This window comes from Primulina tabacum, chromosome 9 (genome assembly GCF_025594145.1).
Source record: "Primulina tabacum isolate GXHZ01 chromosome 9, ASM2559414v2, whole genome shotgun sequence".
NCBI lineage: Eukaryota > Viridiplantae > Streptophyta > Magnoliopsida > Lamiales > Gesneriaceae > Primulina > Primulina tabacum.
In genome coordinates this window covers 3877103-3900760 of record NC_134558.1, presented here as the reverse complement: position 1 = coordinate 3900760, position 23658 = coordinate 3877103, and the positions used below count along the sequence as shown (strand labels likewise).

General features: G+C 38.3%; 1 protein-coding gene across 1 annotated transcript; it reads left to right on the top strand.

Annotated features, from left to right (window-relative positions):
• Positions 1–14474: 14474 nt before the first annotated feature.
• LOC142556426 (putative glutathione S-transferase) lies at positions 14475–15407 on the top strand. Its single transcript, XM_075667888.1, has 2 exons — positions 14475–14809; positions 14923–15407. The coding sequence occupies exons 1-2, from the start codon at positions 14498–14500 to the stop codon at positions 15265–15267; spliced, it is 657 nt and encodes a 218-aa protein (XP_075524003.1). The 5' UTR covers positions 14475–14497; the 3' UTR covers positions 15268–15407.
• Positions 15408–23658: the final 8251 nt, after the last annotated feature.

Sequence of the window (23658 nt, the reverse complement as noted above, 5' to 3'; positions counted from 1 at the left end):
TAAGCCAGAACTGGATACAAGCAAAGGGAAATACATTCATTTTGTTAAATTCAGTGTGGTATATGAACCAGTAGTACCAACTGTTCGAGTTGAAAGGACTGTAGATCAGACAAACAGAATGAAGCATTATGGTCTGGGTTATATTGAACCTAAGGGAAGAGTGCACCAGATTTCTGGATCCAGCAGAGGATTCAACTCACGAGGACAACCCTCTATGAAGGTTAAAAACTACCAGTACTATAATTGTAGACCTGTTCAGAAGAGATACAAGCCAGACAACAAAAACAGAAGGGAAGAACAACATTCTAAGATGCATTCTGTTAGAAATAGCAGACCTTCTATTGCACACACCTCTTTGGATACCCGAAGTACAAGGTCACCTAGAATTGTACAAATGTGGTTCCTAAAGGATTGATAAGGATTGGACCCAAATAGATTGAGTATCAAATACTAAAATTTGTGTTTGCAGGAACAGAAGAGGAAAGCCAAAATCAGCAGCTCCACATGGTATCTGGACAGTGGATGTTCCAGACACATGACTGGACAGAAGAATCTACTATCAGAAGTAATGAGTTGTACTGGACCAAAGATAATCTTTGGGGACAACTCAAAAGGTAAAATCGTGGGTAAGGGTAAGATTATCCATGGTAACATTACTATTAATGATGTACTCTTAGTTGAAAATCTTTGTTACAAATTGATTAGCATTAGCCAACTGTGTGATAATGGTTACTCTGTAGCTTTTCAGAAGCACTCATGCACGGTTAAAAATGCCGATGAGTCTACTGTATTAACTGGAAAAAGAGAAGACAACACATACAAAGTTTCATGGAATAAAGATCATATTAATGTTCCTACATGTTTAGTTTCCTCTCTTAGTGATAAACATTGGCTATGGCACAAGAGATTGAATCATCTGAATTTCAAGTCAATCAATAATCTCAAGAAGCAGAACACAGTTGATGGTTTATCTGATATCAATTTCTTTAAGAATCATGTATGTTCTGCATGTCAACTTGGTAAACAAGTCAGATCTAACTTCAAGAATAAAGGTAGTAAATCAATTTCAAGGTGTTCGGAATTATTGCATATGGACTTATTTGGTCCAATCCCTATCATGAGCTTAGGGAGAATGAAGTATACACTTGTTGTTGTTGATGACTTTTCTAGATTTACTTGGTTAATATTTCTTGCTGGAAAAGATCAAACCAGTTGCCTCCTGATCAAGCTTCTGAAAAGGATCCAAAATGAAAAATCAATCTCTGTCATTAAAATCAGCAGTGATCGGGGCACTGAATTTACTAACAAAATTCTTGAGTTATATTTAGATGAACAGGGAATTCATCATGAATTTTCAGCTGCCAGAAAGCCTCAACAGAATGGAGTAGTTGAGAGGAGAAACATTACTCTTAAAGAAGCTGCTAGAACAATGCTAGCAGATGCAGACATCTCTCAGCACTTCTGGGCAGAAGCAATCAACACAGCATGCTACACACAGAACAGAACAATGGTCAACAAAAGGCATAATCTGACTCCGTATAAGATATGGAAATGGAGTAAACCTAATGTATCTTATTTTCATGTATTTGGTTGCAGATGTTTTGTTCACATTAACGGTAAAAATTATTTGTCTGCATTTGATTCAAAATCAGATGCTTGACTCTTCCTTGGTTACTCAGCAGTGAGCAAAACATTCAGAATTTTCAATAATAGAACTCTTAATGTTGAAGAATCTATTCATGTTGTTTTTGATAAAGATAGCAGTGCTCCTGGAATTTCTAACGTGTCAAATCTAAGTAACAGGTTAGACATATTCATCTGGAACTAATAGTGAAGATGATGCAGAACCTAGTGTTAAATATGCTCAAAATCCATAACCAGACATTCCTATAGTAGAACCAGCTACACAGATATACCAGAACTAGCAGCTAACATTCCATAACCTGATAATGGTTTAGATGAGCAGGATCTGAATCCATCAAAACAGGACGAAATTTCTTTAAACCCTTTTGTCTGGAGAAAATATCATCCTCCATCTTTGGTTATTGGTAATCCAGCACCTCCATTAAGAACCAAAAGGCAAATGATTAATGAATATATGCATGATGCTTTTATCTCTCAGGATGAACCAAAGAAAATTGAATAAGCTCTTCGGGATCCCACTGGGATCGAAGCTATGCAAGAAGATCTGAATCAATTTAAAAGAAATGAAATTTGGTTTCTTGTACCTAGACCATCTCATCAAGCTGTTATTGGAACCCGGTGGATGTTTAGAAACAAACTAAATAAAGAAGGCACTGTGGTTAGAAATAAAGCAAGACTGGTGGCTCAAGGTTTCAGACAAGAAGAAGGAATAGACTATGATGAGACCTACGCACCAGTAGCAAGGCTTGAAGCTATCAGAATATTCTTAGCATGTACTGCTTTCAAAAATTTTAAAGTTTATCAGATGGACGTAAAAAGTACCTTCCTTAATGGTCTACTGCAAGAAGAGGTCTACGTGAAAAACCTCCAGGTTTTATCGATCATTTCTTACTGAATCATGTATTTAAATTACACAAAGCCCTTTATGATTTAAAACAGGCACCTCGAGATGACACACTCTCACAATTTCTAGTCAATCATGATTTTACAATCGGCACAGTAGACAAGACTTTGTTCACTTTAGTTAAGAATAAGCACATTCTATTAGTACAGATTTATGTTGATGACATTATCTTTGGGTCAACTAACCCCAAACTATTTGCAAAGTTTTCTAAATTGATGCATGACCAATTTGAAACGAGCATGATGGGAGAATTAACATTCTTCCTAGGACTGCATATCAAACAACTTGACAATGGAATTTTCATAAATCAGGCTAAGTATACTAAGGAACTACTGAAAAAGTTTGGCACGGAAGCATGCTCTACTGCTTCCACTTCAATGAGCTCATCTACTAAACTTTATAAGGATGAAAATGAAATTTCAGTAGAGGTAACTCAGTATCGTGCTCTTATTGGTTCAATGTTATATCTTACTGCCAGTAGACCTGATATTATGTTTGATGTTTGTATTTGTGCAAGATTTCAATCTAACCCTAAGCAGTCACATTACATTGCTGCTAAACGCATACTGAAATATTTGAAGGGCACTCAAAATGCCGGCTTATGGTATCCTAATGATTCATCTTTCAATTTTATTGGATATTCAGATGCTGATTATGCAGGTTGCAAATTGGACAGAAAAAGCATAAGTGGTTTTTGTCAATTTCTTGGTGATAAGCTAATCTCCTGGTTTAGTAAAAAGCAGACTTCCATAGCTACGTCTACTGCAGAAGCAGAATACCTTGCTGCTGGAAGCTGCTGCTCTCAAATACTGTGGATGCAACAACAACTTAAAGAATATGGAGTTCAAGCCTCTGAATCACCTATCTTCTGTGACAATACCAGTGCTATAGCAATCACGCAAAATCCAGTACTTCATTCCAGAACAAAACACATAGATATCAGACATCATTTCATTAGAGATCATGTGCAGAAGAAGGACATTCGTCAGGAATACGTTTCTACTGATCAACAAGCAGCAGACATCTTAACAAAGCCTCTGTCTGAGAATAAGTTTTCTTTTTTTTTTCGTAATGTTCGTGGTTTAATTGATTTATCTTAACTTCTGTTTATTATATTCTGTTTTCCTTTATGCAATAAATAAAAGCAGTAGATAAACTCGAAAATATTTCATTAATAAAACCATATGCATTACATTGCCCTATCTATTACATTTGTTGATATCAGCAGTTTGAAGTACTTCAGAAGTACTGAGTACTTCAGCAGGAACCTAACTAAGATGTGCTGGAATCGCCTTTCTTTGCATGATTGTGGTTGCTGAACGGGATTATTCCGCAGCTTAGTCCTTCTAATTTAGAACAATCTAACTGATTGTTCAGATTACAAGTCAAGGAATTTCTTCCAAGTCTTCTTATCTAGAAAAAAAATGTCTTCAGACATCATCTTACGAGAAGCTGGTAATTGTCCTTGCAAATCTTCTGCAAATTCAGACTCTAGAGAAGACTCCGAGAGAATTTTTGCATCATCCATTTGTTGTGATTTGTTATTCGTGTACATAACTTAGTTTGTGAGCTTGAAGGTACTTATATAGAGTCTCGGGGAAGCTAAAGAGACGTCAAACTGTTCACATCATGTACGAATATCAAGAGTCATCTATCATTCCCTCAGATCTCGTATCTTCGCATTTATTAGTTGCATTAATTAAGGGGGAACATTATTTTATTCTGACTTTTCCTTTCCGTGCTTTATCAGAAGCAGAAGAAAGTTTGTCTTTTCGATAAAACAATGTGTCTACTAGTTTTTATCAAGTTGCTGAAAATATTTCAGTACTTTCCAGTAGATATTATCATAAGACGACAAACCCTCTTCTGATTTTTTTTAATAACCGCTTGGACAGCCCGCCGATTTTTATATATTTTAAAATTTGGCGTATCTGAGACTCTCTGCTTAACTTTTCAAAAACTCAACCACAAACATACTGATACATGTCCTTATGTTTCTCTGATGGCTGTACATTTTGAATATTAACCGCCTCTTCCATCTCATTTCACTTTTACGTTTCCAGACTTTTGCCTATTAGCTACTGATTTCTCTTGCACTCATCTCCTTTACAGAATCTACTTCGAACTTATTTTATTTGCAGAAATGGCTGGAGCATACCCACTCAATGCCTATCAAGTTAACTTTGCATCAGTCCTGACAATCAAGGACGATAATCTTGTTAGGATGTTTCAAGCCATCGAAAAATCTGATCTCAGAAAGTTTTTGGAAACACTTGCTGTCATCTACAAAACTAATCTCTTAGATTTCTATGCCAAAGCAACCGTAGAGGAAGGAAAAATCATTTACTCTCAAGGAGGTGCATCCATCTCCATCGATGCTGCACTTCTGGGAGGACATTCTTTCTCCCGTTTTTAGGTATCTCTGAATTTTCTGGTATCACTAAGGAGGAGATGTCTACTGTCGTTCTCACCTTCTCAACTTCTGGAGAGGAACTCTCTCCCTCCTGTTTCAAGAAGCTTTTGAAAATGAAATATCAAGTGCTTGCTGATATTGTTGCAAAGGCACTTTTGGTCAAAGCTGGAACATTTGATAGGTTGACCAATGAAAAGGTTCAAGTGATGATAGCTCACTTCCGATTTCAAGGTGGACTGGAGCCGTTTCTTGTTCAAAATCATGAAGCATATGGTTGTTAGGAAGAGTTCTGGTTTTGCTGTGCAGATCAGCACAATGCTAAAGGATGCTGGTTTTCCTTTAACTTCTTAACAGGACGCTTCTTTTGTGACAATGGCAGATGCTGATAATATGCTTGCCTTGAGGCCAAAGCCAACTGTGGTGGAATTTATTGCTCTAAAAAGGGAGGTTGGAGATGCTCAGACTGAGGTTCAAGAACCTCAAAAGAAGATCAAGAGAAAAAGAGTAGTTATCTCCACTGATTCTGATAAAACAGTATCTGAGGAGTCTGCTGCTCCTACTCAAGCATCTATCCTTGCCACCCCTAGCAAGAAGAAGGCTCGCACGGTGCTCCGCATCAAGAAAACAGCCGCCATTGTTGATTTAGACACTGTCCCCTTGAGACAAATGTTTCCAGAAACCACCTCTTCTAAACCAGAATCTGTCACAAAACCAGCAGTCATATCTAATGCCACCACATCTTTTACTGTTCCAATTCTCAGACCCTTATCTGGAGTCGTCTTTCGTGAATCTTCTGCAGGGTCTTCTGCTTTTAGACCTGTAATGCCTGCCTCATCTTCAGATAAAGGCAAAGGGAAACTCGTTGCAGAATCACAATTTCACGGCGCCAAATCATCCGTTTTAACTGGTATTGATCTTCACTTGGAGGAGATTGAGAAATCTGCCAATGAAGGAATGACTTTCTTTGATGATTGGCATAAGGTTCAAGTTTTCCATCCTTTCACATATTTTAAAACACCAGGCTCATACGGAAAAATGGTGAAGAATGAAAAGAAGGTGTTTGATCTTGCCAAGATTGAAAATGTGATTGAAGCAATGAGACGACGAAGCTACATTCTTGAGCAGCTGAAGTGTCAGAAGCTGGAATCTGTTTTAAAGACTCTTAAGTCTAATTTCGACTGTTGCTCAGGATCAGAATGTGATCCAAATTTTGACCGAGAGATTGAGATTAATGAATGAGCAACTCCTTGCTCAAGAACAGGCATTTGGAGAACCTGTTCAGTATCATGTAGGCTTCGTTCCCGATTTTACTCAGAATAAGCCAGTTGAGGAAAGAACTATATCTCCCCCAGAAGCTAAGGTTTCCAGTACTCCTGCATCTCCGAAGCAGCCTACTCAATCTTCATCTCTTCTATCTGTTCGTGAATTGGCATCAGTGGATGAAGTCATTCAATCTATTGTTCTTACTGTCTCTGCTGCAACAGAAGCAGCTCAGGCTGATGATATGGTCCAACCGGAAGCTGAACCAGCAGACCAACCCATGGCACAATCGGATGCTGACCCATCTCAATCACTGCCGAATTTGGAGATTTTCTCTGCTGAACATCAATCGGAAATGGTAGCTATCTTGAATGTTCAATCTGAACCCATTCCAACCGCTGAGCAATTGGAGGCCATGGAAGCCGCGCAACCAGAAGAAAGAGCAGTTCCTAAACCATCTGCTGCTGCTGAAGGATCTTCTGCTGAACAGCCTACTGCTGTTACTACTGCTCCAACAGACCATGTCTCCTCTACTGTCTTGATTGTTCTTCCTACTGATTCACCAACTCACATCGCTCATATTGCTCATCTTGCTGAAATCACAGAACGACATCTTGCAAGAAGTCCATCCCCAGACGAAGAGCACTTTAATCTTGAATCTGAGATTCATATATTGAGATGAATATTGACAGACTTTCAGAGATCATCAAAAGTTTATCCTATGAACATGCTGGTGAAGTCGAAGCCACCAACTTCTTCCGAGAACACGTAACGAAATATGTCGTTAAAACGGCAGAATCATTGGCTAAGCTTGAGTTGAATCCAACCTTTTCAGGAAGAATATTTTGACTAGTCACGATAACATCGTTCTCGATCAACCTGATGTCATTTGAACTGTGTCTGCTCATGAGACGTCTCTTCACTCAATCTAAACTAGATTTGAAGGTACTGATTCGAAACTTGAATCCATCAATGCCAAAATTGAGTCCCAATCTCAGTCTCTTCAAGCCCTTAATGATCGGGTTTCGAATCAAGCCCCATTTTTGGAGATGATGAATGATAGCATTATCACTCTTACTGGACGAGTGGATGAATTACTCACTCGCATTGATGCCAAAAAGGGGGAAGCAGTAGGTAAGTGTTGAGTAAAAACGATAGATCAAACTCCTAAAGCTCAAGTTATGTATGTGAGATCAAGAACAACCTTCTTCAAGTTTCACTATGCAATCAAACGATTTTGGAATAACAATTTCACAATCTATATGAACTCAATAATCGAAAAGACACAACACAAGATTTATGTGGTTCGATCAAGTGTGATCTACATCCACGGGGGTAATCTCATTAGAATTGATCAACTCAGAGTACAAATAACATTGAAACAAAATGATCATTCACAATTACAACACACACACACACACACACTTGTTCTTCTCTTATGATTTCCAGAAGAACTCTCTGTCATTTATGTGTTTTTCGGTGAATGGGAGTAGATTAGCCTTCTGTAAAGATGCCTCGTCCCTATTTAACTCCACTTCACTTTTCATTTAGATGACCCGATACAAAGGGAGTCCTCTGTAACCGCTCTTAACCAACAGTGAGCCTTGGACTAATAATCTCTTCTTTATCTCAACCAACCAACTGCTGATTTAGTTTTTCACATGATGATTTTAGTTCCTTTTTTTGTACTCCTTAATTGTTGACACTGGAACTACAATTCTCCACCTTGTCATCAATTTAAGCTTCCAATGAGAGCACCTCCAATTTCCCACCTTCCCTCTAAGTGGTGTGACTTCTGGTTATATTCACTAGTTCCATGCAGTGATGAAACTTGTTAGTGGATATAACTTTAGTACACATATCTGCTGGGTTGTGATCAGTGCTTATCTTTTGAATCTGCACTTCTCCGGATTCGATTATTTCCTTAACAAAATGGAGTCTGACATTTATGTGTTTCGATCTTTCATGAAAGACTTGATGCTTAGATAAATTAATAGCACTTTGATTGTAACAAAAGACAGTTAGAGACTTTTGTTTAAATCCAAGTTCTGCCATGAAGCCTTCCATCCACTTGGCTTCCTTGAAAGCTTCTGTCACCGCCATATATTCTGCTTCAGTGGATGACAGGGCAAGTACCGGTTGAAGAGTAGCTTTCCAACTTACTGCAGTATTATTCACCGTGAATATATAGCCTGTTAGTGACTTCCTTGTGTCTATGCTTCCTGCATAATCTGAGTCTACGTAACCTTTAACCAGGTTTTCATTTACCGTGCCTTTTCTGAATATCAGACCATAGTCCAGGGTGCCTTTGATGTACCTCAGAATCCATTATAGGGCCAACCAGTGTTCCTTTCCAGGATTTGCCATAAATCTACTTACCATACTTACAGAGTAAGCTAGGTCAGACCCTGTGCATACCATTAAATATATTAGGCTCCTAACGACACTTGCATATGGAACTTTACTCATGTATTCTTTCTCATGATCACTCTTTGGGGCTTGACTTGCCGAGAGTTTAAAATGTTGTGCTATAGGTCCTGATACTATTTTTGAGTTTACGATTTCAAATATTTCCAGTATCTTTTGGGCATATCCTTGCTGTGTCAGAAATAATTCTCTTGTGATCTTATTCCTCTGAATTTCCATGCCAAAAATCATTTTGGCATGTCCTAAGTCTTTCTTTTCAAATTCTGCACTTAGTTAAGCTTTCAGGGAATTTACTTCATCTATGTCTTGACTTGCAATGAGCATGTCATCCACATATAGAAGTAAATACATGGCCTTTTCAGTGTTGATTTTCTTTTTATATACATACCAAAAATAATTATTTCTGGTGAAATTGTGTCCTATCATGAAGTCATCGAAGCGTTTATATCACTGTCTATGGGCTTGTTTTAAGCCATACAGTGACTTGTTTAGTAGACATACCAGAGGGGGATTTGCTTTGACTTCAAACAACTAAGGTTGCTGCATGTAAATTCTTTCAGCAAGGTCTCCATGGAGGAAGGCTGTTTTGACGTCAAGTTGCTCAACATGTAAGAATACTTCGTGAAATTCTATCCCTTCAACTTGAGAGAAGCCCTTTGCTACTAGTCTAGCTTTATACCTTGGTTCCTCAACTCCTGGTATACCAGTTTTTCTTTTGAAAATCCACTTGGATCCAATCAGTTTTTGTCCTTTAGGCCTTGGGACCAGAGTCCATGTGTTATTTTTCACAAGAGCCTCCATTTTTTCTGTCATAGCATCATGCCACTTATCCCTGTCCTGAGATGTCATTGCTTCTCAAAGGTTTACTGGTTCACTTTCAATCTGAGATGCTACAGAGAAAGCGTATGACATACAATCAGCATGTCCAAATCTTTGTGGGGGTTTTATGATCCTTCTTTCTCTATCCCTTGATAATCTGTAGTTTTGCAGATTTGAGGTGTCTTGTGTATCATCACTGAGCACATCATCCTCAGTTAAGTAATCACTTTCATCACAAGTTTTTGTTTCTGACAGCTCCACCTTAATTTTTGTGTTTTCTGCCCTATCTAAACCTTCAATAGATGTTCCTTCAATTGTTTGGCTCTTCAATGGAAATTGGTCCTCCTTGAAGGTAACATCTCTACTCACAATTGTCTTTTGTCTTCCTGACTCAATCCACCAAAGTTTATAGCCTTTGATCCCTTCAGGATATCCCAAGAAAATACATTTGATTGCCTTGTTATCTAGCTTTCCCTGTCTAACATGTGCATATGTTGTACAACCGAATACTTTAAGGTCATTTAGATGAGGGGGTGATGATGTCCAATTCTCCATCGGTGTCTTAAATCCAAGTGGAACCGAGGGGCTTCTATTTATTAGATGACAAACTATATTGGCAGCTTCGGCCCAAAACGATTTTGGTACCCCTGAATGTGACAGTAGGCATCTAACTCTTTCCAAAATGGTACTATTCATCCTCTCAGCCAGGCCATTTTGTTGAGGGGTATATGGTACTGTATAGTGCCTGGAAATGCCTTTGTTCTTACAGAATTCATGGAATCATTTGAACAATATTCTGGCCCGTTATCCGTACTCAACTTTTTAAGCTTTCTACCAGTTTGATTTTCTACAAGTGTGAGCCATTGCTTGAATTTTTCAAATGCTTCACTCTTGTTTTTCAGAGTATGTAACCACACTCTCGTCGAATAATCATCAATGATTGTCATGAAGTACCTTGCTCCACCATTTGATGACACTTTTGATGGACCCCGGAGATCTGAATGTACATAGTCCATTGGTGCGTTGGAGAAATGTTTTCCCATATTGAACTTGACCCTTGTAGATTTTCCTCTTATGCAGTCTTCACATATTTCCAATTGATTCAGTGGCTTTTCTCCAAGTAGTCCTTGTTTATGTAATTCAAGAAGGCCTTTCTCACTTATATGTGCCATTCTGAGATGCCACATCCTGGAATTATCTTGTTGTGCTTCAGCTGCACCCATAGAGCCTACAGAGGTGTTCCCTGAAAGGATGTACAGACCATTTATTCTATATCCTTTCATCATATTTAGTGCACCTCTATGGACCGAAAAACTTCCTTTCTCGGCCTTGAATGTATATCCAGCCTGGTCAAGGCTGCCTAAGGAGATTAAGTTCCTTTTTAAGTCTGGAACTAATCTCACTTCTTTTATCATCATTTCAGTACCATTCTCCATTTTAAGCTTTATAGATCCGATTCCTTTGACCTTACAGGTCTTGTTATTTCCAAGGATGACTTCCCCACCATCAATCTCTTCTATTGTTTCAAACCAGAGTTTATTAGGTGTCATATGGAATGAACATCCACTATCAAGAATCCAATGTTGATCAGACTTGAAATCAGTAACACATAAAACCTCAGCACTTTCATACCCATCTTGCACAGTGGATGCTTCTCCTTGATCTTTGGCTTTATCCCCTGATCTTTGACGATCAGGGCAATCCCTTCTGAAGTGTCCTATTTTGTGACATAAGAAACACTTCAATTTTCTTGTTTTTGATCTGGATCTGCTTCGATTCTTTATTCTTATTTCCCTCTTATCTGGTCTGCCCCTTATATGAAGGCTGTCTCCTACTTCTTTCGAGTCCTTTTCTATCGTGTTTTGAGATTCCTTTGACTTTAATGCCTTTTGCACCTCATCAAAAACCAGTGATTCCTTGGCATATTTCATTGTACCCACAAATACTTAAAATGATTTTGAAAGAGAGTTGAGTACCAAGATAGCCTTGTCTTCATTCTCAATTTATATCCCAATATTTTCTAAATGCAGAATGATTATATTGAATTCATTCAGATTTTCTCCGATCGTCTTGAACTCCGTCATCTTGAAGCCAAATAGTTTCTCTTTAAGGTAGATCCGATCTTGTAGTGATTTGGTCATATAAGGGGATTCTAATTTAGCCCAGATACCTACAGCTGTCTTCTCTGATGAGACTTTTCGAAGAACTTTCTCACTCAAGTGTAAAGTCAAGGTGCTGAACGCCAATTCCATCATCTCCATCTTCCTTTCTTCTGGTAGAGATTCCAGGAGTTTAATATCTCCCCCCACTACCTTGGCAACTTTTTGTTGTACCAATATGGTGTGCATCCTCCTGCGCCACAGTGCAAAGTACCCTTTTCCATCGAATCGATCTAGTTCGATTTTTCCAGTCATCATCATATGAGTTTCTCTATCAAGAACCTGATGCTCTGATACCAGTTGTTGAGTAAAAACGATAGATCAAACTCCTAAAGCTCAAGTTATGTATGCGAGATCAAGAACAACCTTCTTCAAGTTTCACTATGCAATCAGACAATTTTGGAATAACAATTTCACAATCTATATGAACTCAAGAAGTAATAATCGAAAAGACACAACACAAGATTTACATGGTTCAATCAAGTGTGATCTACATCAACGGGGGTAATCTCATTAGAATTGATCAACTCAGAGTACAAAGAAATTGAAACAAAATGATCATTCACTCTTACAACACACACACACACAGTTGTTCTTCTCTTATGATTTCCAGAAGAACTCTCTGTCATTTATGTGTTTTTCGGTGAATGGGATTAGATTAGACTTCTGTAAAGATGCCTCGTCCCTATTTATCTCCACCTCACTTTTCATTAGATGACTCGATACAAAGGGAGTCCTCTGTAACTGCTCTTAACCAATAGTGAGCCTTGGACTAATAATCCCATCTTTATCTCAACCAACCAACTGCTGATTTAGTTTTTCTCATGATGCTTTTAGTTCCTTTTGTTATACTCCTTAATTGTTGACACTGTAACTACAGTAGGATAGAACGAAGGACAGAAGAAGGGAGAACTGGAGGACATCTTGCAGAATCTTCCTTCAAAAGCCAAGATCCTCAGGATGAGGATACAATGTTCAGAGACATTGGAACTGATGATTGAACTTCTGATTTAATACTCTTTTGAACTCTGTTTAACTGATTATTTACTCATCAATTATTTGGTTATAATTGATATCTTGTTTTTTTATATATAATTGTTTCTCTTCATCATACTAACTTCTAGGTTTAGGCATCACCGCAAAGGGAGAAATTGATAGACTTAATTTAATTGTGGTGATGAGAGTCAAAACCAGTAGATCGCGTTAGTAAAACAAGAAGATAGTATAAAAGCAGAAGTTCTTGTATCGCCTTAACAAAGCTTTATGCAGGACCCATTTTAGGTACTAAAGCTGATCTTGCTCAGGAGTCTCAGAAGCCGTCTTTGAATATGGACGTTGGACTCAAGTTTTCTATATATATTAGGTTCAATCATATATAGAAAACAACGTTATTATCTTTATCTACAAAACGATTATTCCAACGTGAGTTTAAGCTATCATCAACTAATTATCTTCAAAGCTCAACATACAGAAAAGCAGCATATGCTTTATTATCTATATCCGATCTTTTGAGATCATATTGTGCTGATGTTTCGTAAATCTCTTTAAGCTTAACACTTTGCTACATCTTTGAGAAGAGTTTGTAAACTGGAAAAGAGTATTTTCCAGAACCTTGTTGTATTCGTTTTTACTGAATTGTGTAACTTTGAGTTTCAGTAGGCCAAGGGTAAGCCCTACTGAAGTGGGTGTGTACAAATGTTGTACTGTAATATCCAAAGTCTTTTAGTGACACCTTCTGGAAACAGAAGAAGTGGAGACGTAGAATATTTTATCTTCGAACTTCCAGAAACAACCAATGTTCTACTGCCTATTGTTTTATTGTGTTTCACCGTACTCCATCGGATCGTTTTCGCACTTATTATTGTGATCTGCTGGACTTACTCTTGAACAAGATAAGCTATAATCTCTTACAGGATTCTATCACACTTTGCAAAATCAACCAACAAAGGAAAGATTTTATTCACCCCCCTCTAAACTCTATATCGATCCCCAACAGATGGACTTATAAGCTATTTCAAATAAATTTAATAAGTCGAATATCCTACACAAAAAAATGTGTTTTTGCTCAACATATTCTTAGTTTTGCAATTTTGGTTACTAAACAAAAAAATTATATAATTTTATTTCCTTTGTGTGAGATTAATGTCCCCTTCAACTTCATTAAAGGCGTGCGACAAAATATAACTTGGAAAAGAAATTGTGTTGAGTTCAAGCTATTAACCTCAAATTTGAGTTGTCAAAATAGGTTGGTTTTTCGAATTAACACGTCATGTCCCGTCAAATGATAGATTGTGACAAATTTCAAACTATTTTATCAAATATAACTAAAAATTGATAGATCGACCATCTCATCATTCCATATAGTGGATTTTGAAGGACTAATTCCATAGAGTCGTTTCGATAACTCTAGCTACAAATATTAGGATCAATTATGATCGGTCATTAATCGTGTGACAGGATTCCAAACTGAGGAGCTGAGGTCATGGCATAGGTCATCGGTCAGCCACCATGGATGTCTCAAATCATTTAATTCAAACTATTGCCCCGAGAAGTAATTCTCTACTTTTAAGCTCCAAATTAAAGTCTAAAAAAACAGCTATTTTTTAATCTATAAAAGTTAAAAATATATTATTATTTTAAAATTTTGGATTTTGAAAATAATGGCGTTTTTGTTATTATTTGTTCGAGAGTTTAAGAATAATTTCCATTAGAGTTATAAAAATCATTTTAAATATATTTTCTGACCGGTAACTTTCATTATACATATGCATGTTGAAAATCTCCTTTTTTTATTTGACTTGACAAGTCAAATTTCCCTATAAGAATGGGCACCCAACCAGAGCAAAGTAGTACACATCTGTGATATTCTTGATGGCAGAAGTGAAGCTCCTTGGTTCTTGGCGCAGCCGATATAGCAGGAGAGTGGAATGGGCGCTGAAACTGAAAGGAGTAGAATATGAATTCATAGAAGAAGATGTAAGCAACAAGTCCCCTCTACTTCTTCAATCCAATCCAGTCCACAAAAAGATTCCTGTTCTGCTACATAATGGCAAGCCAATCGCCGAGTCATTGGTGATCATTGAATACATCGATGAAACTTGGGAAAATGGCCCGCCCATCTTGCCGAAAAGTCCTTATGACAGAGCCGTGGCGCGTTTCTGGGCTAGATTCTTGGATGAGAAGGTACTGATTTTCTTCTACAAGTTTCGTGAAGCAGAGTTTTCATTAGTTCTGATCATTTATTCAAAGTTTCTAAGGATTCATCATGACTGTTTAATTTCTTTTTCTTTTCCCAGTGCTTGCCAGCATTTAGCACGGCTTGTTTGGTTTCAGGGGAGGAGCAAGTGAAAGCCAAGGAAGAAGCAGAGGAATCGCTTAAAGTTCTTGACAATGAACTAAAAGGCAAGAAATTCTTCGGGGGAGATGGCATTGGATTTGTCGATATTGTTGGCAATGTCATCGCCTATTGGTATGTGATTATTCAGGAATTGGTGGGAATCGAATTAATAACCAAAGAGAAGTTTCCGAATTTGTGTGCATGGATTGACGAGTACGTCAACTCGAGCTTTGTTAAGGAACATCTGCCTGATCGGGAGAAATTGGCCGATAGTTTACGGGCTCGGTTTCAAAAGACCAAGTGAGAGACATGTGTTTGCTGTATTTGCTATGGAGTGCAATGAATTAGCAAAGCAAGATTTGTTGTGGGATTTGAGCCTTGAGGTTATCGTGTGTTTGTATTCGGTACTTTTTCCAAACTTGAATAATAAATGGTTTTACATAATTTATTGATATTTAGATATGTATTTTAATTTTGTGGATAAGAATATACTGCCGTTGCTTTTTTTTACGCAATGAGTACATTTTCGAGTTAACTTAATAGCCTGCAAACCATATTTTTTGTAGAATATTTTGAGTAGCGGAGGTGTCATGTGCAAAGATGCACTAATTTTTGTAAAAACTGATAAAAATCTAATTTCTAGAAACGCGACAATTGTAGATACTAAATTTGAATGTTCGTTATGATCTCCTATACAAATATGATGCTATAAACAAAAAAACTAAAGAAAAACTACTGAAATTAAGAGATATAAACAAAAAAGACTAAAAAAAAACTATTGAAATTGAGAGATAAATTCTTAACATGATCTATGTTTTCAATAAAATGTATGAATTTATAAAATATTAATACTTACTAAATCAATATTTCTGAAATATGAAAGAATATGAATTGAAATACTGAAATCTAAAATAAAAACTATGAAAACCATTGACTAAAGCTATGAGAATTCTGCAAATAATTTGTGTGAGAGATTGTGTGTTTTTTTTTCTGCTGATACCTTCCTTTTCTTATCTGTATTGTGCAGTTTTTTCCATTATCTATATGACTCACGATCTATCCATGTTTCTTTCTCATGATCTCTTCTTATCTGCACGTTATTTAATATATTCAAAATAAATTTGAATTAATGGGCTCTCTTATATGATCTATTTGTCTATTCATCCTTCTCGACTTGATTAAGTTTTGAGTCTATCCAACTTTGGACCTAGTTAAAATATAGTCCCAACACATGTTAAATAGATAAATTGCATTGAAGAAACTATGTACGATAGGTAATGTACCGTACTTTTATAATACTTTAAAATTTACGGAAAAATAAAAATTTTCTTAGATATGAAATAAATTTTCAAATTTCAATTAAAATAAACTGTTCATCCAAAATATTTGCAATAAAAAGATCACAAATAAAGTTTGCTAAAAATACTTGATCAAAAAACGTGAAGAAATCTCGTAACAGTCAGAGTATTTAAATCGTCATGCATAAAATATTAAAACATTGGCGGTCCTCGGGTTTAGCCTCCTGCGTAGTCCAAGCCGGCTCATTGGTCCTCACCCATCGTCTCCTCAAAATCGTCCTCACCTGCATCGATCAAGTCTAGCAAGTCTAAAGACTCAACATGTATAAACTGGAGCTAGCAAATAATACGTAATAAAACCACATGTATCTTTAAAGTAGAGCGTACATACTTGAAACTTGAACGTAATAACATAAACATAGATGTGCCATCATCACAAAACTTTTCATAAACATACCTGCATCATACATACTTGAACATGCGTAACTTCATCATTTTTCGTAGAGATATATTTCAAAGCAAGTGACCCATACATAAATGTGTCTGATCAGACTAAACCACAGTACTAGGCTGGCAGGGAAGATCCACTACCACATACATGAGATCCTCGGTCATGCTTCACCAGGTGAATTGGTCCCTGGTCATGCTTTACCGCTTTCCAATCCTGATCTAAACCCGATCATGCTTTATCGGGGTGGAGAGATCACCGGCCACGTTCACCGACTTTCAAACCCGTTCATAATTGTTCACAAGACATTTAGCATACCTCAAAAACAAACAACAAAATATTTTCTTTTGCACGTCGAATATGCTTACTTGGCGTTGAGGGATTCGTTGGATCATGCTTGGGGTCACTGCTGCACATACTAACACAATTCCATGCACTTAAATTTCATACCTAGACGTAATAACCGTGCTCACCACCAAGGATGACAATTTTCTTATGACGTTTTAAATCGCTCGGGACTTGACCTCGTTTAATAATCGTACTAAACCATGATATAAACCCCGGAAAAAATTCCTAAAATAATGTGTGGACATTTCCCAAAACATAGAAGATATGAGCCTAAAATAGTATTTAAAATTTTTGGGACAAGCGCCTAGGCACCAAGCAAAGTGGCGCTGCGATGTTGCTTGGCGCCTACGCGCTAAGCAGCTAGCACTACGGTGCCCCAATGCCGCAGCTCTAGTGCTGCAGTGCCGCGGGGCTAGAGTTGCGAGGATCGGGAGCATAGGGAGCGCCGCAGCGCTAACCCTGCGCAATTCCAACTTCACAAACACATTTGATGAAATTTCAATGCCACGCTCAAACGACTCGAACCGATGCAACTAAATTTCTCCTAGGACGCTATGGTAATGATCCAAACTCACACAATACCCCAAAACAATGACGCACCACAAACAACGCAACACAACCCGAGAACATGACATTTTGACCCAAAGCTCTTCCTACGACTTCTAATGCAACCAAATGCCTATCGACACGAAACGAAGCACTAAAAATCAAACCGACATCATACTAAATATACCTAGTCGTAGCGGTGACCACCCAACGTTCTCCAATGAAGCCTGTAACAAATAAACTTCAAGAACTCGTCAAAAACACAGTTTCAGAAAATCACAGTTTGAGCAGTCCCACGAAAACGATCATAACTCACTCGTTTCTTATCCAAAAATTACGAATTTACTGACAAATCGAAGATATCAAAAATTAATACATTTTATATGTTGAAAGTTTTTCAAGATAAGTGACCGAAAATGCAAAGTACATGAAATGACAGCAGGATTTGGGTTTTTAGATGCTATATCATTTCAAAATCGATCAAACCAATTGTTTGCTCAAACTTTTCACAACATACATGAATTTTTTTGCATAATAAACATCACAACATATAATATAACGAGATCGATGTAGAAACAATAGTTTATACATACCTTTTGATTTTTAAAGTTATCGCAACGACGATACCGAAGCGTGAAGGATGCGAGGGTTGATCCGGAACGAACGTGACACGATTTTCTTGAAGAAAAGTGGACCAGAATTGCTGGAAAGATGAGGAAAGGGGCGGCTGCTATGAATTCCAAGAACCCTAACTTTTCTTTTAAAAATTTGAAATGGAAGCAAAGAAATGTGTAGGTGTGTTTAGCCGAGAATGTGTGTGTGTGTATATGGGTGTGTGCATGTGTTATAATATAATTAGGACATAAAATTGCTTAATTAATAATTAACAAGATAATTAAAATACTAACCCCCTTCTAACTTATATAAAATCTCTTAATTTAAAATAAAATGCACAAGTGACAAATACTTAAAAGTTTAAAATCATAAAATCATCTAATAATTAAATTAGGCTTTTTGAAGGATCGAATGTGCTAGTGCCTTTGAAGGCATTTCGAACATTATATTCTCCAATGAGCTGCAATAGCTCGTGTTCTAAGAATGTTAACACCGCTGAATTAAATCGAGTTTGGTTTAAAACCAAGCGGAAGAAACTCGAAGTTATCCTTCGTGAAGAAGACGGTTATATTAGAAAACATTTTAACTCATGTAAACTGAATAACTGAAAAAGGGTAGATTAGTTTTTGCATTCATCAGTTCAGTTATAATGACAACTGAACTGACGGATACTCTAACTGATCTAAAAAATTTGAAAATAGCAGTTAATAAGTTAAATACACAATATGTGTTTATGGATGTTCGGAGACTTCAATTGCTCCTACGTCACCCCTTCTACCTCTCCAAGTAGGATCCACTAGAAGACTTTGATTTATAAAACCACTTGTACAAACCCACTCAGCTAGGACTTACACTACTGCCTAAACTGAACTCATAGCTACGACCGAAGGCAGCACTTTTCAGCCAACACTCATTTAACGTCTATGTGTCAAAGACTATATACACAAGTTTAACGTCTTTGTGAAAGACTGTATTTGAGTGGTGGTGAGAGTGTTTTTGTGTGTGACAACTGAACAAATATGTTCTCACACACTGAGGGAAATAAACTTCTAATCTAAGCTGATATGTCTGTGAAGAGTTCTCTCTGGGCTTATTGCTTCTGAAAGCTGATGTGCAATGTGCGTGCCCTTTCTTTTCTCTCGTATTTGCGTTGAAGCTTCTTGTCTCTATCTATTGAGTCTTCACTGATCTTCTCTTTTTATAGGCGGGAAAACTGATCGTACAGTGAGAATCAATTATTGTATCCGTTGCATCTTGAATTTGTTTCTTAGACTTTGTGTCTCGAGTTTCCGACTGCTCTTCTGAAACGTTTTGTTTTTAATGCTCTAATGCAACGTCCATTATTTTCCTTTGACTGGACAATTAGTTTGTACCTTCAGGTATAGTTGGAATCCACTAGAAAGAACTTGTCTTGATCTTCAACTGAAAGATTCTGACTGATGCGTCGAACTAGTCAGCTGAACTGATCTTCAGTTGGGCTGCTGAAATCAGTTGGCTCGTCAGTTGAACTGATTTCACTCTCGTTCAGTTGAATTGATCAGCTGGGTTTCTTCATCAGTTGAACACTCCTTCGGCTGGTCAGGCTTATAAGGTTCTCCTGCTGAACCACCTATCAACTGGACAATCAGCTGGACTGCTGTAACAGTTAGACTGATTCAGTTTGTGCGATCAGTTGAGTCTTCAGTTTGCAATGTAAACCTCTCGTGACTAATCCTAGCTTCTGCACACTAAAATAGATTATTAGCAACACAAAATAACAAGTTTTGTTAACATCAAAATCAAGATTGCGAACTTGAAAAGTTCCAACACTTTTAAAATGCTAAAAGCTCAATAAATCATTTAAAATGTCACAATCCTAACTTAAAATTAAATACCACATTTCAAAATTTTAAAAATCGTCGCCGGTCTCCTTTCCTCGATCCCGCATCGAATAATCGCCTGAAACATGAAACTCGTGAAAACATTTTAACGTGCATCACATAAACATAAATAATTAAAATAATGCAATTTAATAAATCATGTATCTACAAAAAATATCAATTTAAACTTAAATAAATAATTTAACAATTAAATAAATGCATGGATTTTACGTGTACTGATTTTGGGCTCTACAATTCCTCCCCCACTTAAATAAATTTTGTCCTCAAAATTAAATCTTACCAAACAGTTCCGGGTAGCGATTCCTCATATCTACCTCGGCTTCCCAAGTGGCTTCCTCCACTGATTGATTCAGCCACCGGACTTTGACCAACTTGGTCACTTTGTTCCAAACTCTCCGCTTCTATCTGCCTAGGATTTGGACAGGTCTTTCCTCATACTACAGATCAAGAGCAAACTGCAACGGCTGAAAACTCAAAACGTGCGAAGGATTTGCTAGGTACTTTCTCAGCATCGAAACATGGAACACATTGTGTACACCGGCCATATTCGGCGGTAAAGCTACACAATAAGCAAGTGTCCCAACTCTATCAAGAATTTCAAACGGTACAATAAATCTCAGTAGCTTGCCTCTCCTCCCAAACCTCATAACACCCTTCATGGGTGCTATCTTCACGAAGACGTAATCACCTACGACAAACTCAAGATCTCTCCTCCTCTTGTCAGCATAACTCTTTTGACGGCTCTGGGCGGTCTTCATCCTGTCTCAAATCTTGACCACCACGTCTGCAGTCTTTGAACAATCTCTGGACCAAGTTCTGATCTCTCACCAACTTCATCCCAATGAATCGGCGATCTGCACTTTCTTCCATACAGTGCCTCGTAGGGAGCCATACCTATAGATGATTGAAAGATGTTGTTGTAGGTAAACTCCACTAGAGATAGCTTTGATCCCAATTCCCATGGAAATCGACCACACAAGCTCTCAACAAATCTTCCAAAATCTGGATCACTCGCTCAGACTGGCCATCTGTCTCGGGGTGAAATGCTGTACTGAATAGCAAATTCGTCCACATGGCTGCATGTAAGCTCTTCCAGAAGGACGATGTGAATCTCGGGCCCCTGTCGGACACAATAGAGACTGGGATCCTGTGCAATGGGACTATCTCCCTGATATAGAGCTCTGCATACTGAGTCATGGAGAAAGTCGTCTTCACGGGTCAGAAATGCGCTGACTTAGTAAGTCGGTCCACTATAACCCGAATTGCATTGGATCCTCTAACTGACCTCGGAAAACCAACAAAAAAATCCATGGTGATATTCTCTCATTTCCACTCGGGGATAGGGAGCGGCTTAAGCATCTCTGCTGGCCTCTGATGCTTTGCCTTCACTTGCTGACAAGTGAGGCATTCAGACATAAATCGACAGATGTCTTGCTTCATACCTGGCAACCAATACAAAGTCTGCACATCCCGGTACATCTTGGTACCTCTCGGATGGATAGAATATGAAGATGCATGTGTCTCTGTCAAAATATCCTCTCCGATTGAATCAACACTAGGCACCCATATCCTTCCTCTGTATCTCACAATATCATTAGACACTGTGCAGAGAACACTGCCCTTGGCTTCATCCTTCGGTCTCCATTTCTGTAGCTGCTCATCCGAAGGCTGACCTCTACGGATTTGGTCTAGCAAAGAAGACTGGAATGTCAGATTAGATAGCTTAGGAGCTATGCCCCTGGAATAAACCTCCAAGCCAAATCTCTGAATCTCTGACTGAAGAGATCCCTGCACTGACAACAGTGCTACGACTGCAACTTTTCTGCTCAAAGCGTCCGCCACAACATTAGCTTTCCCCAGATGATAGCTAATTTCACAATCGTAGTGTTTCACTAGCTCCAACCACCGTCTTTGTCTCATATTCAGCTCTTTCTGCGTGAAGAAATACTTGAGACTCTTGTGATCATTAAATATCTGGCATTTCTCTCCGTACAAAAAATGTCTCCATATCTTCAACAAAAAGACAACGGCAGCTAACTAAAGATCATGAGTCGGATAATTTTTCTCATGCACTTTCAACTGTCTGGAGGCATAAGCTATAACCCGGCCTAAACCGAGCTTAGAAGTATCGGTGTATAGCACAAAATTGCCTTGCTCTGCTGGCATGGCTAACACTAGCGCTGAAATAAGAGCTTGCTTCAATGTATCAAAGCTCTTCTGGCACTCTCCATTCCATATGAATTTAGCATTCTTCTTAGTCAATGAAGTGAGTGGCACTGCTATCGAAAAAAATCCCTGAATGAACTTCCGATACTGGCTTGCTAAGACTAGGAAACTACAGATCTCTGACGCATTCTTCGGCTCAACCCATTCCTTAACTGCTGCCACCTTAGCTGGATCCACCTCAATACCGCTGCTAAATATTATATGACCCAAAAACGCTACCTTCTCCAACCAAAATTCGCACTTACTGAATTTTGCAAACAACTTGCGACTCTGCAAGACCTGGAAAATTGTACCCAAATGCTGACTGTGTTCCTCATGGCTCTTCGAGTAGATGAGAATTTCATCAATGAATACTATGACGAACTGATCTAGGTAGGCCTGAAATACTCGGTTCACGAGGTCCATAAATATCGCTGGAGCATTCGTCAGTCCGAACGGCATCACCAAGAACTCGTAATGCCCATATCTGGTCCTGAAGGCAGTCTTATGAACATCTCCATCTTTCACCTTCAGCTGGTGATACCCTGATCGCAGATCTATCTTAGAGAACATTGTAGCTCCCTGCAACTGATCAAATAAGTCCTCGATCCTCGAAAGTGGGTATTTATTCTTGATCGTTACCTTGTTCAACTCTCGGTAATTGATACACAGCCTCATGCTCCCATCTTTCTTCTTTACAAAGAGCACTGGTGCGCCATGGTGAGAAACTAGGGCAGATGAATTCCTTGTCTAGGAGCTACTGAATCTGCTGTTTGAGCTCTAACATCTCATCTGGAGCTAAATGGTACGGTGTCTTAGAGATTGGCACAGTGCCTGGCATAAGGTCGATGGCAAACTCTACCTCTCTCTCTCTCGTGGAAGGCCTATGACGTCATCAGGAAAAACTTTAGGAAAATCTCTAACTACTGGTACGTCAGTTATCGACGGAGTGGGTACGTCAGGTGCGGAAATAATGATGGCCAAGAAAGCCTGGCATCTCTTATGAATAAGTATTCGTGCCTGCGTACAAGAGATCATGCGAGGGAAACTCCTCCATCTATCTGGCTCAAAGAGAAACTGCTCCATGCCCAACGGCCTTACCAACACTGATCTTTTTTGGAAATCAATGAGAACTTTGCTCTTCGTCAGCCAGTTCATACCCAAGATAATATCAAATTCTGGCATCGGTAACACGATTAGATCGGCATACACCAGGTGGCCCTGTAGCTCCAGGTCAATGTTTCTGACCACGCTAGTAGCTGATAACTCTTCCCCTGATTGGACTGTCACTGAATAGTTCACGTCGAGTCCAATAGACTTGACGTCCAGATGATTAGCAAACGTCTCCGAAATCA